Raw genomic sequence first — 19,604 nt, forward strand, 5'->3', positions numbered from 1 at the left:
CATGTCTGAATATGTCATTTGATGCATGTTCACAGGAATACTTGCATGTACTTTTATATGAAATGTTTCAGTCTTTCATTAATTCTTCTACAACTTGTTTGAAATTTTTCTGTGATTTTTTGTTCAAGGTGAGAACAATTGGCATTTGATAAACTTAGAGAAGCAACTTAGTTAACAGTAGAAGGCTTCTTAAAATGTACCATATTGTGTATTTCTTAGTGCAATGGTTCTTGCTCTTTCCACTTGACACAGGGTATTAATGTGTTGCAAGTATTATTACAAGTTTTTTAACTGCTTTGTAGAAGAAGCAAGAGCCCCTCAAGCTAGTAAGTTACCAATATATTGCAGGCTTACTGTTGGTAAAGAGTAAATATTTCTAGCATGTAGGTATTGAGAAAGAGCTTCCATTTTTCTCAGTTCAGAAAAGGGAAACTTTTACATTTGTAAGAGCTCTTCTCTGTCTCATCTTAAGAACGTCAGATGCATATCTGATAATCTTACAAAGTCATCTTCTTCAGGAAACAGAAATAAAAGATAAATAGTATTTTTCTTCTTGAACGTACATAAATATCAAAAGCCAGAGTGTGTTAAGATTTGCTCCAAAGTAGTATGCCATAAACTTTCATTACTAGATTCTTCTGAAATAATCATCTCTGATCAGTCTTTCATCAGATTCCTTTTAGTATGGTCTCAAGTTATAACATGTCCCCCAGTGTATTGCTGTGCCTTGTGGAAATTTTTTTCTAATTTAGATTGCTTGAATACTATTACCAGGACTGGGTACTAGCAGCTGCTCTAGGTAGCAGCAGCTTTTCCTCTGTGCTGTAATTCCTGCACATTCGGGAGAGGTGTGTGCATTTCATCTGCATTCACTCCTAGACAAGCAATTCTTGACCATCTACCCATCACTTCTGCCTTTCTGTTGTTTGCCCTTTTAAGTCATGTGCCCCATCTGCAAATTTATTCCATTCCTCACTTACTCCCATCCTCTCTCCATCCACATACTCCAGCTTTCTCCTCTCAGTGCTTTTTTTATTTCTCTGCAGGAGGCAAAGGGACAAGCTCTGCCTAGTTTTCTTTAGCTAGTTACAACCGATCTGGTAACAGTTCCTGAGAGCTGCCTGTGTGTGTGTATTCTTCCTGTGGGTCAAGTAAGCATGCCCACAGAGGCGGTGAGGAGTTCATATCACTTACTAATTCAGAAGTGCTCAGTACTGCCAGTGATATACGTATTATGGCTGGCAGCCTCTTGTACGATTTTCATGAAACTGAATTAAATTTTTCTTAATTCTGAAACTTAATTCTATGTACTTTACAAACACAGGATACAAAAGCAACGTAGTACTATATGTTAAAAAATTGAATTTTGAAATTTTTTATTATTTGGCACGTTTATGATGTCAGCTCTTGTGTTCTTATGAGTTACTGTATTTACAAAGAAATCCTTGCATCATGCACACAGTTGTGCAGGCATCCGATAGTGCTCTGTTGGTGTTGTGTTTCTACATCAACAATTTCGCTCTGTCCCATATGCTGATTTCATTTGTTCCTAGAATTGTTTTTTTCTCTATAGCCTTACAAATGGCAACCCCTTTTCTTTTTGAAACTGTGATTCTTCTCATCGTATTGTATTCTGTGCAATTATTTGTTTTCAGCTGAAGCTACTAAATGCTGTACGATATTCAGCATGTTTAAACCCTTTTGCAAGTAAGCATAATAATTTAGGTTAAACTTCAGATAAGTGCCTCAGAAAGTACTTTTCTGTTCAATTTTTAATTTTTTCCCCTTGAACAGTCTTTCTCTAACAGTACTGTGTTTCTCTGTTATCCATTTTATTGATTTTAATCCTTAATCTGCACTCCAGTTAGCTCCTTTTCTGGAAGTCTGTTTGATACTGTCTTCGAATACATTTGTTTGTGCAGCTTTTGTGAGTTGGTCTCTGAAGGCCTCGCCTCTGTCACCATCAGCTTGTTTATTTGACTAGTTCAACTCTATTCAGTCTGCAAAGCTAAAATTGTTCATAATCTGACCTAGACCGGAAGAACGCTCCCTGTTTGATTTTTATATAAGGATTTCAAATTCCCATTCACAGCTGTCTTTCTGGATGTTTTGTTTACCTTAGATTCCAATTCAATAATTGCTATCTCTGTCTTAAAGCATCTTGTAAATTATAACCAATTAAATGAACAGATGAGGTCTTATTCCACTTTGAGTATTTCTTACAATCTGCCTTTTTTCTGTTTCAATTCAGTGCTTTTGAATATCTTTCATCCTACAGCTTGTCCCATATTTTTTCATTTCACTCCAGCTCAGTGTCTCTTTCAAAATCTCATTTTCAGTTTATTTTCTTCCTTGTCTTTTCTTTCCATTCTTGTGCATCAGTTTTTCAGTAATTCTCATTAGCTGCTTTCATTTACTAATTGCATGGAATATTGGTTTTCTGTCGGTTATATCATATACTTTAGTTACACTTTACATAGAACTTTTAAATTACTATAGTTTTTGAAGACAGACTTTCACTTTCCTGAATTTTTTTTATAGGCTTAGAAAGCATCCTGTGGATTTCATATTCATTATTGTATTTAGCAAAGAATTTAAGTGTTACTTGGAAGCTTGTGTGTTTTTCCTAGTCTTGCACCCGACTCCCATATTGTGTGTGAGATGGTTAGCGGCAGCACACATGCAGTGGTCTGACATGTCTGAGAAACACTGAACCTCCCACTGGTGTTTGGCCTCAGCAGTCTCATCTTGTGTGGCAGGGGCAAAGTAAATACTCCAGATGTTTGTCTGAGTCTTAAATTCAGTGTGGATAAGATTTCTAGGCAAAAATAAAAGAATAAACTGTAGATAAACTTACCTATATGGTAGTGCTAACCGTGCCAGACTAACAGTTTTTCTGATTCTAGTTCTCAGTGTTGGCAAGATAGAAGCTTCTAATTTTCACTGTACTTACTCTGTCTACATCATCTCTGTAAAGTCACTACTAATATTAAAAATCTAGTCTGCACATCACAGGTTAGTGAAGCGTGATTACAGTTATTGTAATTAAGGCAGATGGGAAGAGCATTTCTGCCCACAGCAGTAGCCTAGTGTTTTAGGACGTTTTGATCATTATTTGTTCAGTCACAGTGTTCCAGCGCTTCCCTGAAGCGCACAAGCTGTAGTTTTAAAATCAACTTTCTGCTGTTCCATTTATGATATTCTTATCTTGAATAAGAATTACCCTATCTAACTTCAACAAATCATGTATCATCTGTTCTCAGATATATCAGCCTTCTCATATGTGTTGTATAAGGCACCTGACAGCATAGACACAGCTAGAATCTTGTGTGTGAAGCTGTCGAAGTGTGCCTGCCCCTCCTTGGGGAAATACAACAGTGGTCGATACCCAATTCACAAAGCCCTCCCATTTTTCACGTTTAGGTCAGAAAAACCTGGATGTCGTGACTAGTGTAGAGGTTACTTTCCAATCCAGTAGATTCAGTGTATTCTATTTGCCCTTGGTCCGTTAGAAAGAGATCATTTACCATCAAGTTCGGTGCTGTTCCAGTGCCATTCTTGGCTCTAGGAAGTTGGAGAACTTCATTTTGTATCAGGCTTGTTTTGTAGTCACATCTTCTGTGACGCTGAGAAGCACCTTATTTTAAAGGTGCTAGTGAATGTTGCCAACAGTATAAATCAGGGAGTTTAACAGAACTGTTTGAAGGAAAATTAACTGATAGTTTCAGTCTAAATCAAGTCACCATTTTTAAAAGTTGAAATTATTTTCCTTATATTTTTCAGTGCCTTCTTTGGACTGTTGTGATTCATCAGTTGGAGCTCAGATTATTTCAAAATCAAAAGAACTAGGTAAAGAATGTAAATGCTTAATCTTTGATCATTTAGCATATTTTAAGGGTATATTTTTACATGAGACAAAAATTCCTTTTTCTGTGATTTTTATAACACACAGCATTAACTATCCTTCAGTTACCGCAGCATGCTTTTCATTTTTTTTCCTCATTCTCTCTCCTTTCTTCTCTTTTGCCTGCCATACCTGCACTATAATAATTACTTTAAATTATGCTTTGATCCTGCAGACTTAGTTGCTTGTCTTAATATTAGCGGCGATAACATAGTGGGGCTGAGTCAAGCATGTACACAAATGTTTACAGGCTCAAGCTGTAGGAAGGTACAACTTCTTTGTATTTGTCTGGTTTGTGCTAGGAATCTATAATCTTGACAAGCCCACTCACAAGTCACTTTTTATAATGATAGTACCTAACAGCTTCCATTATGTCAGGACAGCTTCCATCGTGTCCAAATTTTTTTTCCATTTGATACCACACAAATGTAGTTCTGAGAGAAGGTTGTCCCCTCAGATCTTCAATCTGAAAAAGACTATGCGATTTTTTTAAAGCAAACACTTATTTTAGTTCAATGTAAGAAAACAGTCATCTGAGAAGAACTGTGTTCAGAACCAGCTGTGTTTTGAGGTGTGAGATGTTACATAAGAAAATATTTGTGGTTAAACGGAACAAACATTATGATGTTTATATGTTTTCAAAAACTGTGTGATCAAATCATTATTAAATTGGCTCCAAAGAGCAGAAACATCATTGCAGCCTCTTCATTATTTGGTAATTCCCTGAAAGTTCCCAAAGCTCCACTTACAGGGCACCAGCACAGGTGACAGCGCGTTTCTACATGGTGAATTAAGGAATGTTAGAGTTCATTGGTAGACTCAATTGTCATGTAACAGCTTGAGGAGGAAGCAGTCTTGCAGGTCTTGGGAGACTTGGGTTCTACCCACAATTTTCAATTTGATCTTGAGCAGCTCACTTGATACAACTCAGTTTTTGTCTGCCTATAAAATAGGGCTAATTACTTGCCTGAGTTACCAAGAGTTCTGGGAGACTTAAGGTCATTAATAAATGAAGGTACAGTGCTGAGGGCTGGATGAGGGCCTTTGCCGATAAGCAGCAGGGACCCAAAGTAAGACTTGTACAGTTTTCTGTGAGTACCAGGGATACAGAAATACCCTGCAAAGCACCAGTTTGCATAATGAAATCATTCTTTCTAATGAGTCCTTGATGTAAGTTGTTTTGTAGCAATATAATGGATTGTTGCTGGATTTGACATCAGACTCTTAATTATAAAATTGTAACTGTAATGCGTACGACAGTATCGGATATCTCTGTTTTATTTATACCAATTTCCTCACTCGTGAATCAGCTCCATACATGTGGATTATTAACTCTTAAAAGTGCTATTCCTAAAAATCTAAGACTTGTAAATTACAGAGTTTTATATTGTTGTTATGATTCATTTAACTTTTATAGACCCACCGAAGACATACACCCAGGATGGAGTCTGCTTGACAGAATCCGGCCTGTCTCAGTTACAGAGCCTAACTGTTACAGTACCGAGAAGAAAACGGACCAAACCAAAGCTTAAACTGAAGATAATAAATCAGAACAGTGTGGCTGTGCTTCAGACACCCCCAGATGCCCAGTCAGAACACTCAAGAGATGGGGAGATGGATGACAGTAGAGGTAGCAGTCTACTTTTGGCATGTCTTGTATCTTGGAGTGTTGCAGTACATCTGTGTATTGCAAATATCCCTGGGAATTTTTATTATACTGATACTCATATGTTCTGTACAGAATGCTTTATGGAAATTACTTGAACAATGGTCATAGCTCTTTGTTGTCCATTTCAGGGATTTTTCTTGTTGTTAGTTCCGTTCATGGGTCATCCATCCTATAGGAAACTCACCTTTCTAAGGCTGGCAACATTGGAAATACGAGATGCCTTTTTGCCTAGTCCTTGGGTTACCTGTGTGAAATACTGTGCACTCAACTGAGTACGAGTATAATTTAAGGCTCTCAAATTTAGTGCAAACACTCTTTGAAAGTGGTAACATTGGCTCAGCAAAGCAACATCTGGATCACTGTAAAGCTGGTACTTAAAGGGGAAAGTGAAGTAAAAAGCTCTTTGCTGAAAGTGTTTCTTTCAGGTGGGCTGACCTGACAGTCCAAGGAGAAAAATAATTTCCTTGTATTTCTGTAGACAAAATGAATGTTTTGTTTCTCCTCATCTCCAAAGTAGAATTTAAGACAGAATTTGAGTTTGGAAGTGAGTTCTGGGTGTTGCTCTAGTTCAAGTAGGTGATGCTGCATGTATTGTCGTACCAAAGGATTTCAGGTTCCAGGATGGGGTAACCGTGTAGTATGGAGGGAGGGGAAGATTTAACTGGTTTTGTGGCCTCCACGGCTGATGAGACGTGAAGGGATCTGGGCTAACACTTGCCTACCCAAACACATCCCTGTGTATGGGGATGACATTTCAGTCAATGGGAGAAGCCCTTGGGAGAGCTCCTTCCACCGCAAGTCTAGGCATGGAGCAAAGATCCATGTGTCCCAGGGCCACCAGCACTTGTCTCATCTGCTTCCCTCACAGCTGACCAAGCACAGCAGCCCCAGCCAGAGGAGACTGAAGGTGGGAGATGAGAGAGGGAAAAGCATGTGGCAGCAGCGAGCCCCACTCTTCAAATCCCCAGTCTTCAGTACTAGAAACAGCAGCCAGCATGGTGCAATACCATTCTCCTGTTCTCTTTGCCATGGTCTGGCTGTACATCCTGATAAGTGTGTTGGTAGAATAGGTGTTAATCTGTGGCCTGGGGAAGAGCTTACTTAAATGGCAGATGTGAAAGTCATTATGTTAGTCGTGTTAAGAGAGTGTCTGTTAGAGAGGAATATAAGCACCCCACCTCACCACAATCTAAAGTGCTTTCTGTGTTGCCTCGTTGTTAATCAGATTAAATGTTGTAAGAAGCTTTTTTTAGATACAGAGTGTACTTGAGATAACTGGGTAGTTTAACCATCAGGGCAGTTTCACTGTTAACTTGTTGATACAAGTATTGTTCCTGCTGTTTGACTAGCACATTCTTACTGTCTGCTGTTGACTAGAAGTGTATTTTTTTTATAATCGCTTCCCTTTATTTGTTTATAACCTTTAAAACAGTTAACTAGTTATTTTTCTTTCATTTCCTTCAGTATTCACAGGGTTTAGTACATTATCCTAGCGTTACACTGACTCTTAAATTTCATCTCATATCATATAGTCCATCAGATGGGTTGCTGAAAGCAAAAAAGCTCTTGATTTTGGTTTGAAGGCATCAAGATAGAGAATTAACCACTTCCCTTGTTGTTCTTTTTCAGTGGTTAATCATCTTTACTTTCACAAATGTGTGCCTGTTTTCTATATAACTTTGTCTAACTTCATTATCTGCTTGTTGGCTTTTTATAGGTATCCCTTTTCAATTAGATAACAAGATACATAAATGTAACAGCAGAGTATGAAAGGGAGAGCCAAAGCTTCCACAGTCTTTAATTTCATTTCTAATCGCCTTTCATTGCCTTTTTGAGAGTTAGCGCACATTCATATATGTGATAGTACAGCACAGCATGTACATGGTACGTTGGCTGGATTTCCTGGAAGCTCTACATGTGTTCTGTTGAGTGGATCAGTGCCTGTTCTCTGAACGTCTGAAATTTTTGTATGAGCATCAGGATGAATAAAGCTGTGCCACAGCTTTGATTGGAGCAACATAGTATAGTAATTGCAGCCAAACAGGAATAACCCTTACTTTGACTCTAAAGTTCCAGGTGAAAAAAGAGACTGTATCTGAGAAAACTGAGCTCGTAGTAATTTTGTTACCATCTCATCATCTATAGGCTTTCATCAGAGAGGGCATTTCATCAGGTGTTGCAGATTTTAAAGTCCGCTTGAAAGTTCAGGTTGCTTTGGTAGGCTTAATGTGGCTCTTCTGCTACTATTTATAGAGCTATGCTTTGTAGGTAAATGGGAAGGACCGCCATGGGGTTTACCGTTAGGCATACTGCTTTGTGTAGCAGGACTCATTAGCACTCAAGCAGGTTTCTCTTCTGCCAGAAGTGGACATGTTGTAAAGAGGGCTCACCCGTGCACTTACGGGGAGGGGGGAATTGACTGTGATAGTCAGTGGGGACTGCCTTTGTCAAGCCAGCAGCTTTGTTTGCAGAACTCAGAAAAGTCATCATTGATGGGGAAGTCTGGTCCATGACCCAGCCTGTGAAAGAGCAAGGGTTGTAGTTCTACCACAGCAGAAGTGGTATGAAAGAGTCCAGCTCTGTCTAACAGTATTTCTCCTTCTTAAAACTGCATGCAGTTTTAGACCATATAGAATTATACACCTAAATCCAAAGCAGGGAGTCGGAATTCCAGTATCTTTTCAGGGGCGAGAGTATATTTAATGTTTCAAAAGCTTCACAATAAAATGAAGATGTAAGGTCATTATTGTATTGATGTTTGGGGGATATCAGAAACAGAATTAACTCCCTCTCTCTTCAACACCAAAGGCTTTTTAATGGTGTCATATTTTACATCTGTTTCTACCCTGCTTTCCCACAGAATATAAACTCTAACTCAGAATTACAGTCTTCATCTTCAAGGCTGAGTAATTCCTTTGGGCTGAATTTTCTATTATATAAGTCAAATTCCTCTTCATAGATAAGTTTGCTTTCAGTCAGTCGTGCAGCTTCAAGTCAAGAACCCTCTAAACAAAGAGTCATTAAACATTACCTTCCAAGTGCAGGCTGCAGGTTTTCAGTCTGTCTTCTCAATAAAAAAAAGCCCCACCAAACAAAACTTAGGAGGACAGTAAACAAAACAAAGTATATCTTGCATGATAAATTGTATCCATATTCCTTGATGCATGGCTAGAAATTGCTCAGACACTTAGAAAATGCGATAGCACAGGCTTCTGAAAGGGGCACCAAAAAAATTTCTCAGATTCACATATAGTAACTATAGCATTTATTCTCTGGTTTTGCGTAAACATCATCTCTCAGGAAATGTATGTCTATACTGGGTTTTTGTGTACAGATAGGGTGGATTTCCCAAAAGTGTTTAGAGAGCACGAGTATCTGTCATCCTTTTGAAAAATCTGTCATTCTCAATCAGTTTCTCATAAATGAGTCAGATGTAGAAATTTTGGAAAAATACCTTCTTCCCCTTTTCCAGTTAAAGTTACCATTGCATCTTTTCTGCAGAAGGTGATCTTATGGATTGTGATGGAAAATCAGATTCCAGCCCAGAACGGGAAGCTGTGGATGATGATACCAAAGTGGCAGAAGGAGCTGATGGGATTAAAAAAAGGAAGCGAAAACCATATAGACCTGGTAGGATACAATAATTTATATAATTGTGTGTCCCTTCTTTAACACTTTTTTTCCTGTATAATCTAAAATAATTAGAAAACAGTATGGGATTCTGAAGTATTCTACTACTAATTGTTGATTTTAGATTTTTTTTTTTTTCCCCTGTTCAATTCAAAATTTTTAGTCCTTTTATTGAAATACATTTCCAAAGGTTGCTGCTCAGCAGTACACCCATTTCTTAGTATGCTGTCAATTATTGGTTAGTAGTTCAAATCTACACCTTGTATTGATTCTTAATTTGATAGGAAAATATACTGTATTTACATAATTGATGAAGGCCACGTTTTTTGTGTGTGTGTATGTATATATATCAGGCAATATCTGCACTTCAGAGAACTTTTTGCAGGCATCTTATTTTCTGAAATACTTCGTAAGCATAATTTAGTAAATATTTGCAGGTGACTTCTGGAAGTGAATTTTAATGAATTCAGTTATTGGATTAATTAATTTATTTTAATTTATTAGTGCAGTCCACTCTTAATTATCTTGACTGTGGATTAACTGTGTCCTGGGTGCAGAAACACTTGAGCTGTCTCCAGGCAGAAAAAGCTTAGAGGTACCTAAGTGACTCCATAGGAAGTAGCTCTGATTTATTAGGGCTAAAACTGAACCCAAGATATAAGCTCCACTGAGACACTGCCTGGCTTTTCGAAGAGCCCCTGTATCACATACCTTGGTATGTCTCAGAATCTGTGTTAATGTGTTGGGTTTGTGTTTCATTATGCAGCCTCCCACTACTGTGGATAAGATGTTGTAGTCTTTGCAGTCGCAAATACTCTTTTCACCAGTCACACCCATCCTGCTTGCTGTAACAGGCCATATCCTCTGATTATGAAGATAGTAGGGGAGGAGAACAAAGGCAGTGAAATGATTGAGGAGGTGAAGGCAAGGAATACAGTGAAGGAAGGAAAGGAAGCAGGAGTTACACCATGGTCCACTTTCTCTTGCTTCTCTCTCAGTAGCTAAACAAATCTCTACCACCTTTTACCCTCCCCTCATCGTTTCCCACACTGCTGAATAAGAGCCCTGTCTCAGCAGGTCGTGCCCATGTGTATATTGCCTTCCGTCATGGGCCCACCCTGGGGGGATGGTGGTACAAACCCACATCACTAAACAGAGATTTCCTTTTTCTCCATAAGTAATGTACCTCAACAAGCCATTTAGTTCTACTGCTGGCTCCTCAAGAGAAGAGAGTTTTGTTTGCTTGGTGTGGTTTTGGATCATCAGTTGAGCACCCATCTATTCGTTTTCTGCAGCCAACAATTGCCCTGAAAAATGAAACAAACCTGAATCTGATGCATGTACATACATACACACCAACTGTAAAGGATCAGGAGCACTGCAGTCAATCTTTAGTGAAGGATTCTGGAGTTTCAGGCAGTATGGTGTTGATTAATTATATTTTTATTTTTGTGATATGTCCTTCTCTAGTACTGTCAGGTGGGCTCTCTAGAGCAATTTGTAGAGTTTTTTTGTGGTCCTTTAAGGTTCTTTAATAGGTTTCATTTGGTAGATTGACTTCTAATTCTAGCAATTCATCAGCTTGCCAAAGGAGGGGAAACCCAACATCTGAAAGTTGCCAGGTTTGGTGATTTGAACTTCTTGTGGATGTTTTACAGTCCTAAAATTCTGATCCTTTTTGATACTTAAGTATATACCCACTGAGACATTAGAATTCCGAAATGTTTCGTAAAACTCTGAATGAAAACTCCTTAAGTATCTCAGATTCATTCTTAGACCTCCACATATGCAGTAGTCCCCTTTACCTGCAGAATAATTTTGGCTCTCATTCTTGCTTTGAAACATGGTTTTAATCAATATACTGAATTTTTGCTTCCTTGTTAGGTATTGGTGGATTTATGGTACGTCAGAGAAGTCGTACAGGGCAGGGAAAGACTAAAAGATCGCTCTCCAGGAAAGATTCTTCTGGATCTGTTTCTGAGCAGTTGCCTGGCAGAGATGAAGGTAAGTGCAGAAACTTGTTTTTAATTTTTTGTTCATGCTTAATGCAATAAAAATAATGCAACTCATTAACATACAGTTCTTTCTAGAGATGTGCTACAAAGGAAAAAGATCTTTGTGTTTGTCATGATCACTTTATTAATTCAACTGAAAATACTCATTCCTACATACTTAGAATTTCAGCAGAGCCCATGGTTTACAAAGAAACTGAAACAATGAATTGCAGGCTATTGTGAGAGATAAATAGCGAGGTTTGTAGGGACTGCTGTATTGTGTCAGAGCTCTGTTTAGCTTAGCTTTGACCAGCAGAAGACAGAAAAAAGTGTAAAAAATGAAGTAAGTTTAGAGCAATCCTCTTTCTGGTACACCTTCCTCCAGATGCAGTCCTGATCCAGAGCTGTCTTCTGGACCATCAGTTTTAATACTCGCCAGCGTTCCACGTTCCACAAATGTGTCTGATATTTTTAAGTATCTGTTTATGTTCTGGAAAACCCTATGTTAGTGGGTTCAACGATATGCTATTGTTGCATGAAGAAATAATTTCTTCTTATTTTAAACTGGATATCTGAGAGTTTCATAAGCTACACTTGCACTTTGTTATGAAAAATTATTTTCAAAAAAATCATTCCATATTAATTTGTAATACAGAAAGATTTTCTTGACGTGTGTCATATTCCCCCATCAGTTGTTGTCTTTTCCAGGGCTGAAGAATCCTACTCTGGTCTCTCTTCTCATAGCAAAGCCATTTTAATGCATCTGACACTGTAGTACTTGGTAGATTGGGCACCTAACAAGAAGTCAGATTTTGTTTATGGGCCTTGTTCTCTTGCTTGCTGTGTGTGATTAGACTAAATTATTTCATCCATCTGGATTTGTTCACACTACCTAATCTAGAAAATACTGAGGTGTCATTAAGGTGAGATGGGGAATATGTTTAAGTCAGAGCCTGTTTCCTATAAAGTCAGTAGAAAGAGGCAGCTGCTTCTAAAGGTTGGCTGATACCATCTCAGTTAAAAGACTCTGGCCTTTGATTTCTGCTGTTTCTCTCCTGTCTGTTTAGCTATTGTGTTCTTAACCTTTCTAGAGCCAGATCAGTCTCTTACTATATATTTGTACAACATGGTGGAGACTGGATCTTTACCACAGCATCCAGCCAGTATTAAAAACTAAGTTAAATGTTGCCCTTGCTTGTATTTGTAGAACTACTTTATGAAGCCAACAAATGTTTCTTTTACCAGTGCAACCCAGTATTCTAGCTATTCAAATACAGTGCTTGCTTTCTCTTTAATATTAGTGTTATAGCTGTGTTTTTCTACTTTGTAAATATTCATTCAGTGTAGTATACTACATTGTGTCAGGTAGTGTTGAAAATTTTGCTTTAAAGTTTTTCATGTCTGTAGGGATCAGCTCCTTTAAGTTAAAAAAAAAAAAAAAAAAAAGGCTAAAAAGTCAATTCCCCATTCGGAGTAACAGTACAATGCATATTGTTAAAAAGTGGTATTCTTAAACAAGCATTCTTCAATTAAAAGTTTGAGCTTCTTTTTGTCTGCTCGGGCACAATTGCTTGTTAAGAAAAAAATAACTCAGAAAATCTTTATATGTTTTAAATCATTGTAGCTTGCTGAGAGCCTGCTTCTCAGCTGCCAGTACTCATCAGCTTTACCAAGTGTTTTGCTACTCTTGCCATGTTCCACCCTCTTTCTCTGCAAAAGCTCACTCTCAAACAATGCAGAGGTCACAGCATTGGTGAGCCTCATTCTACTCACTGTCCTCTGAATATGGTACAAGAGATTACTGCAGTACAAAGCATAGCTGATTTTACTACCACAATAATATAGTTTCTTAAATAACTTCCCAGGGTCATTAACTTCATGTAATTAGCTTTGGCAAGACAGATGTAGCAGGACTTAGAAAGTTCTGCTTTTACCTGCGGTGTTTTCCCTGGTTGGTTGAAATAAAGTACTGAATGACTGATGAGCACTGTGTGCTTTTGTGTTTATTAGAAAAAACAGTGCCACTTTGGAATATGATACCTGAATAAATGTGTAATTTTTCTTGAAGGGCTTCTTTATCGATTTCTTTTTCTGGCCTGTTTATTATTTATATGACAGTCTTTTCTCGGATTTAAAAAAGAAGTTTTTTAATTTGAGAAGAAGTAGTGTATAAAACGAAAGGTGATTAAAGTGTAACTCTCCATGATTTTGGAGATACTACTTCAGTGGAATTATCTTTCAAATACCTGGTTGTGTAACACCTATAATTTCTCTCAAATTACCAGATTTTTAGGTGGCTTGGAGATAAAAAAATTAAAGGTCTGTCTTCAGCCAGTGAGGTACAACAAGGTAGCGATGTGACTAGTATCACATACAGTATTTCTTACTGCCAGAGCCCAGATGCTCAGGTGGCAGTTCACAGCTGGCTAGATAAAAGCCACCTTTAGAATACATCTAGAGTGATACTCAATAAACCCATGCATCCAGATAGGTAGCAATATGTGTTAGGTATGCTGCCACTGTACCTTTAGAGCAAGATACTGAGTATTTTATTTATTTATGCCTGAATATTACTTTTTAGGTTGGACAGAACAGCTGCCAGACACTCCAGTTGAGGAGTCTACCCCAGCTTCTGAAAGTACTGAGAAAATAAAAAAGCGTTACAGAAAAAAGAAAAATAAACTTGAAGAAACCTTTCCTGTCTACTTGCAGGTAAAGCTATTGGTAGACTTCTTGTGTAAATCCATTTAAAAACCTGATCTTTGTGTGTTGATTCAGGGTTCATTTAAACCACTAAGGTTTCTTTTCCGATTCCCAATTTATCATTCAAATGAAACGGGTTTTCTGTAAAGAATGTTCATAAGTTTGCACAGAAAGCTATATTATGTTAAATCTCCAGTCCTCTGGTGTTATTTCTCAATGTATAGATCTCTGCTTGTTCTGATAGGGTTGGGGGTGCAGGGAAAGAAGCCTTTCTTTTCTCTCTGAACTGACACATGACATTTACAGCACTCAACTCTGTAGGACATCTTAGCCTGATAAAGACATTTCTTCAAGATACTGGTTTTTCTTTTCAGAGGATTATCGAACACGATTTGATAGGGGAAACTTGTTTTCCTACAGTTTTGTGGTTTTATATGCCCTGCAGCTCCCTACCACAATAATCACTGTTCTTTCCCTGCCATTAATTCTGTTATGTCCCTAGCAGGTAAGAGGTAGCAGTCATGGATAATACCCAGGATACTAATGGTGATTGAGCAACTTGGCTACCTTCAACCAGTTTATAAACTGACTCGTTTATATATGTCTCTCACTGAGAACAGTATTTGGTTTGGTCTTCTGCTCAGCCACCCTTTTCATGAAAGCCTTATTATCTTGTAGATGTTCAGCAAACTTCATGACATAGACTATATTGGGATTGAAAGCAAAGAATTGACAGAAAAGCAGAACAATCTGTCTAAAAATAACTTGTATTTCGTAAGTGGGGAATGGAGTTAGGAAGAAGATAAGCAACATTTCCTTTGGATTAATGAGGATAAATATTTTTTTTCTTAATGCATGTTTTACTCCTGTAAAACATGCAATATTCTTAGATTCTTCTTTTGCTCATCTTGGAATAATTGATACTGAAAAATCTATCTTTATTTTTAGCAGCTGTGTCCTAAATCAAGATTTTAAAGACTACATGAAAACAGAAAAAGTTCTTATATAATGAATAAAAATTGGCTTGAAAATTTGATAGGTTGTTATCAAATTGCTGAGTACTCAGGCTTAAGCTACATAATATTTTAAAAGATAACTAATGCAAGTTAAACATCTTCAGGTGTTTTGTTACTGCAGTTTGATGTTAGGATGATTTTGTGCTAACTGAAACACGGTGTATGGTCAGTCCAGAATTTGGACCACAGTGCGCTTGCATGTTTTCCATAAAATTCTTTTGTGGCCTTGATCAAGTTGCCCAGTAGTGTTCCCCTTGTTCAGCTGTCCTTTTTGTGTGAGGAGAAATATTTTAAATACTGAAAAACTTGTGATGTATAATAACACTGTATTGGTACACTGTCTGTGCCACATATACATAAGATGACTATAGGTTTTCTGTATAATTTAAGGTGTAAATTTAACCATAAAATAGTAATAATGTAGCTGCCTCAGCTAAGTTGCATCCACTGTATCCATGCCTCATAGCTTGCAAGAGATAGTGCCATACTGGAAGGCATGTGAGACTTGAGACTGTGTTTTTGTATTTCTAGTAATCTTTGGCTTTTAATTTTAACTTTGGCATTTAACAAACTTTTTCAGTAGATACAGTGTTCTTCCTACATTGAATCATTTTGTCGTCTTTGCAGGAAGCTTTCTTTGGGAAAGACCTACTAGATACCAGTAGACAAAATAAGATGAGCCTAGATAATTTGCCTGAAGAATCACTTCCACTCTCATGTAAAACAAATCTGACCACCAGTTTCCTGGATCCTTCGTCTGACCCCCTTCTTAGCTCAACCTCCACTCCAGCTCAGGCAAAACTGGGACCTCAAGGTATACAAAGCTAAAGTTAGTGATAATTCAGTAGTTTGATTTTGTGGTTGCAACTGGGGTTTTTCCACTCTCTTTTCCACTTTTCTCACAATGTTTATGTGATGTATTTTCAACATTCTGTATATTAACTGTCCTTGTGAGGTTAAGTTACATTGATAATCAGGGATATTGAGCTTCAGGGCTCCAGCTGTTTCAGAAAGAGCAGTGGATGGCACAACAGTTGGCACTTAATGCAAATCTGAAACTCCTTGACTGTAACATCTATGTCTATAAAATTAATGAAAATTAATTCTGTGTAACAATAAGCACACAGATCCATTATAGAAGATGACAAAAATAGTCTTAATTAAAAGATATTTTAGTAGTCTAGTGAATATTAGTTGGATGAATATCATCCAACTTTTATTTTCTTTAATGTTTTAGATTATTTTAGGTTGCCAGTCTCCTCGGAATTTTTGGTTCACCATGTCCTTTCTGAACATGAGTGCCCTTCCCAGGTACAGTCTGTAGCCCCTAGGCAATCTTTTGCTTTTGCTATTGCAAAACCTTACTGAAGTTACTGCTGAGAGTTTTGCAGATAGCCAGAGGGTTGTAAAGTGCTGCTGAAAGGGCAGCTTCACACAAAGGAGCAATTAAAAGTGAAAACCTTACTGTCTCCTCCAAATTATTTTTTTCTCTGTGTCTTGTAGTGTATGCTGTTAGCTAGAGGCGTCTTACCATTCTGTATTTTTTAAAAAACTGTTACTGTTTCTTGTGTATATTAGTTAATTTTTGGCTTATGTTTCAGCTTGTCCTCACAAGTTTTTCCATTTAGAAGTGTTTACACACATTGATACAGTTTCCCATGTCCAGAGAGTCATTTGAAGAAAAGTCATTTATTTGTGATTGTTACTTAGTGAAAATCTGCTAAATGAAAAGCAAAAGGCTACATTATAATTAAACATTGATTCTTATACAGTTGAAATTTTGAGTAATAGAGAATGCAAAAGTTAACATCCCCTGAAGGGGAAACAAATGGAGTGTTTCAAGGTCTGTATTTCATTGGTTCCAACACTACAAGAAGATACGCTCACATGGACTTTTTTTCACCCCAACATTCTTTTGAAGACAGAGAAATACAGATTCAGAAGTGTTTGCTGGCCTATCCAACTGCAAGATTAAAGTCACTAATGTTCATGTATTATGGTAGTAAAACGTTTTAGAAATTCATGAACTTGATGTTAAAATAATGTTCTATTTTTCCAAAGTTTGACGGGAATGTTTAAAAAACCTGTTCTTTATGAATAAGCAAAGTTGTAAAACTTTGTCATTTCCTCTTCTCTTTATTTAGAAATAAATCATAATGAGGTGGCTATTAATAAACAAATGACTAGCAACGGTTTTAGTGGATAACCTGTTGTCTTTCCCATTTTATACGAGAGACTCAAAGGAGAGTGCTTTCTGGCCATAGGAATGTTCTCAACAATTGTCTCTCAACTGTTCAGATTTCCAGCCAAAACTGTGTCCAGACAGAGCTGTTTGTTGTAGTTGGAGCACCAGTGGGTGAAGTCATCTGCCACTATTGATCAGTTCCAGTGCAGTTTTTCTTAACTCTTTCACTGTGACTTTGTGGGAGACAGTTATTTCCACAACAGCATCCACATGTGTGTGAGAGACAGGTTCATTTTGAGTGATGGAGACCCTGGCAAATTGGCTAACTGCTGAGCTAGCAACAGTCACATCTTCCCTTCTGGCTGGTATTGCAGCAGAGCTGGAGGTGAGAACAGTGTCCTGGAGCACCTGTGATATTTTTGTCATTTCAATACAGACCTGTCTTCGGAGCAGGAACGTGAACTGCTTTATTCACTGCACTGGGAGGCTGCAGGACTGTGTTGTTAACCAGCTGTGTTACTTTCCTACAGTGCTCTCGCAAGGATTGCTGACTCCTGTGAGAGTCCTTGCTTAAGTGGATAGGTCTTTTCCACAAGGAAAATGTTCTTCTCTTTGAAACTCCACTTGTTTAATCCCAGGATTAAGGGTTAGATATACTTGCTCATCTTCCAAAGAGCTCTCAAGCATCTAAAGAAGTTATCCTATCTGCTTTGCTTTTCAACATGTGCGTAGGACTGCTAGGGAGTTGAACAGTGATGTGTTCAGTCTGCTCATGAACTGATAGTGCATTTCAGTGACATGGTCTGTGACTGTATATTCTTAGAGCTTGATTAAAGGTAGCTGAAGCTTTTGCAAGACAGGATTGCAGTAGTGATAGGGATTGGCAGAGTCGGCCAGAAGAGGGTTCTTGGAGTCCTTTGTTCACTATTGATTTCTAGTAACTGTGACTGAAGTGAGCTTGAGGCTTCCAGTCCTGATTTCTGTCTGGCAAAGAGGTTGCACTTTTTGTTTTCAGTTACAAGACTCACCTTTCCCATGGTTTTAAAACTGCACAGTGTATCCTGCATGGGACCAACTTAAAATTATTTCCAAGACAGTGCCAGAGCAGAGTGCAAAGGCTTGCTCACTGGGAACACAGAGGACCAGATCTCCAGGGTCTCCCTGGCTGTTCATGGGTAAAGTTGAACGTGGTGATTGCGATCTGTTGCATTCTGAGTGGTCTGAGGACTGTCTACATCTCTCTTGAGTTTCTTGACCTGGGTGTGTCTGATGAAAAAGAGGCCACTTGGTGAGGTGTGTTCTCTGAAGGCTCTGGCAATGTGATCTTTCCTTTAGTTTGAAATAGCTAAGTTCAGTGTATTTTTTTAGGGATGCTGAAAAAGTCATCTGTTTAAGTAGGGTCTCCAGATAATGCTAAAGAAATTCTTCCTAGACAAAAGGAGAGGAATCATCTGATTCTCTGTGCAACTGATTCAAATACTGCTGGGACATTTTATGACTAGATATGTTATTGTGTGATTAAACATCTTAGGGTGGCTGCAGCCTTGGGAGAGGCATTTTTATTCTTTTAGAACTTCATAAATAAAAGTAAATACATTGGAGGAATCAGGATCATAAGATAGCAGTAGAACTGTGCTCTCTTAGAGATGCAGCATTACAAGCAAATTATTTTCCATTTTGCTTTGTCTTAATTTTCATCTCCATTCTGAAAGAGCCAAATTAATGAGCAGTATTGAGCTATTTGTTTGGCAGCAGATGTCAACCAGCTATTGATTCTGATCTGAAGCAGCTGACTAAAGTGATTCAGTTGTTCCCAAGATAATATTTAGCACACTTGGAATTAAAATGAGGGGAAAAAATAGAAGAAAAATATAAAAATATGCTTTAGATTAGATGTCTTATATGAGGCTTATGGATCATAGAGTCTAGTCCTCTGCTATCACCAACACTCTGCCTTTTTATAGACTTAACAAGCTCCATTTTGAAAGCAGGTAGCTCTTTTTGAACCTACTAATCTCATCAGAAGGTCATTACAGAATCTGATTGCCTTAATAGTTAGGAGCCCTCTAATTTGAAGCCTGAATTTATTCATGGCCAGTTGTATCTATGGGTGGTAAACTCTTCAGTTGTATCTTTCCACCTGAGCTCTTTCTAGCTACTTATTCAATATATTTATATCCAAATTGGAAGTCGAATTTTTAGGGACTGTTCCCAAGCACATTACTGAGGGCTCTGGAGAAAAACACCATAACATAAAATACTACAGAAGTATTTAAGGCTGCTAATACAGTCCGGTTGCTTCCTTCATAAGGGCTTTTTTCTCCCTGATACTTAACCTGCCTTCCAGTAGGAATGGGGGAATGTTAAAGAACAGCTAAAGTCAATCCTTTGCCTACCAGCCAGCTGAAGTCATTAACATCACCTTGCAGTGCTTGGTGTTAGTTAGTTACTTGCATAATTGGTATCGGACCAAATTGCCAGAAGAAAAACAAGGATCCTACCC

The 19,604-nt window shown here is 37.9% G+C and overlaps 1 protein-coding gene across 11 annotated transcripts in view; it reads left to right on the forward strand.

Moving 5' to 3' along the window:
• KMT2C (lysine (K)-specific methyltransferase 2C) overlaps positions 1-19,604 on the forward strand; it is a 181,190-nt gene that overhangs the window by 118,040 nt on the left and 43,546 nt on the right. For 9 of the 11 annotated variants that reach the window (XM_010586059.1, XM_010586023.1, XM_010586032.1 and 6 more), the window contains 6 exons: positions 3,784-3,849; positions 5,322-5,534; positions 9,075-9,203; positions 11,088-11,207; positions 13,779-13,909; positions 15,544-15,730. In XM_010586059.1, coding sequence (XP_010584361.1) covers positions 3,784-3,849; positions 5,322-5,534; positions 9,075-9,203; positions 11,088-11,207; positions 13,779-13,909; positions 15,544-15,730 — 846 coding nt within the window. The remainder of the gene's footprint in view (positions 1-3,783; positions 3,850-5,321; positions 5,535-9,074; positions 9,204-11,087; positions 11,208-13,778; positions 13,910-15,543; positions 15,731-19,604) is intronic. The other 2 variants (XM_010586074.1, XM_010586100.1) reach the window with 2 other exon arrangements.

The sequence above is a fragment of the Haliaeetus leucocephalus genome, unplaced genomic scaffold (assembly GCF_000737465.1).
Source record: "Haliaeetus leucocephalus isolate CR32 unplaced genomic scaffold, Haliaeetus_leucocephalus-4.0 Scaffold0, whole genome shotgun sequence".
Taxonomy (NCBI): Eukaryota; Metazoa; Chordata; class Aves; order Accipitriformes; family Accipitridae; genus Haliaeetus; species Haliaeetus leucocephalus.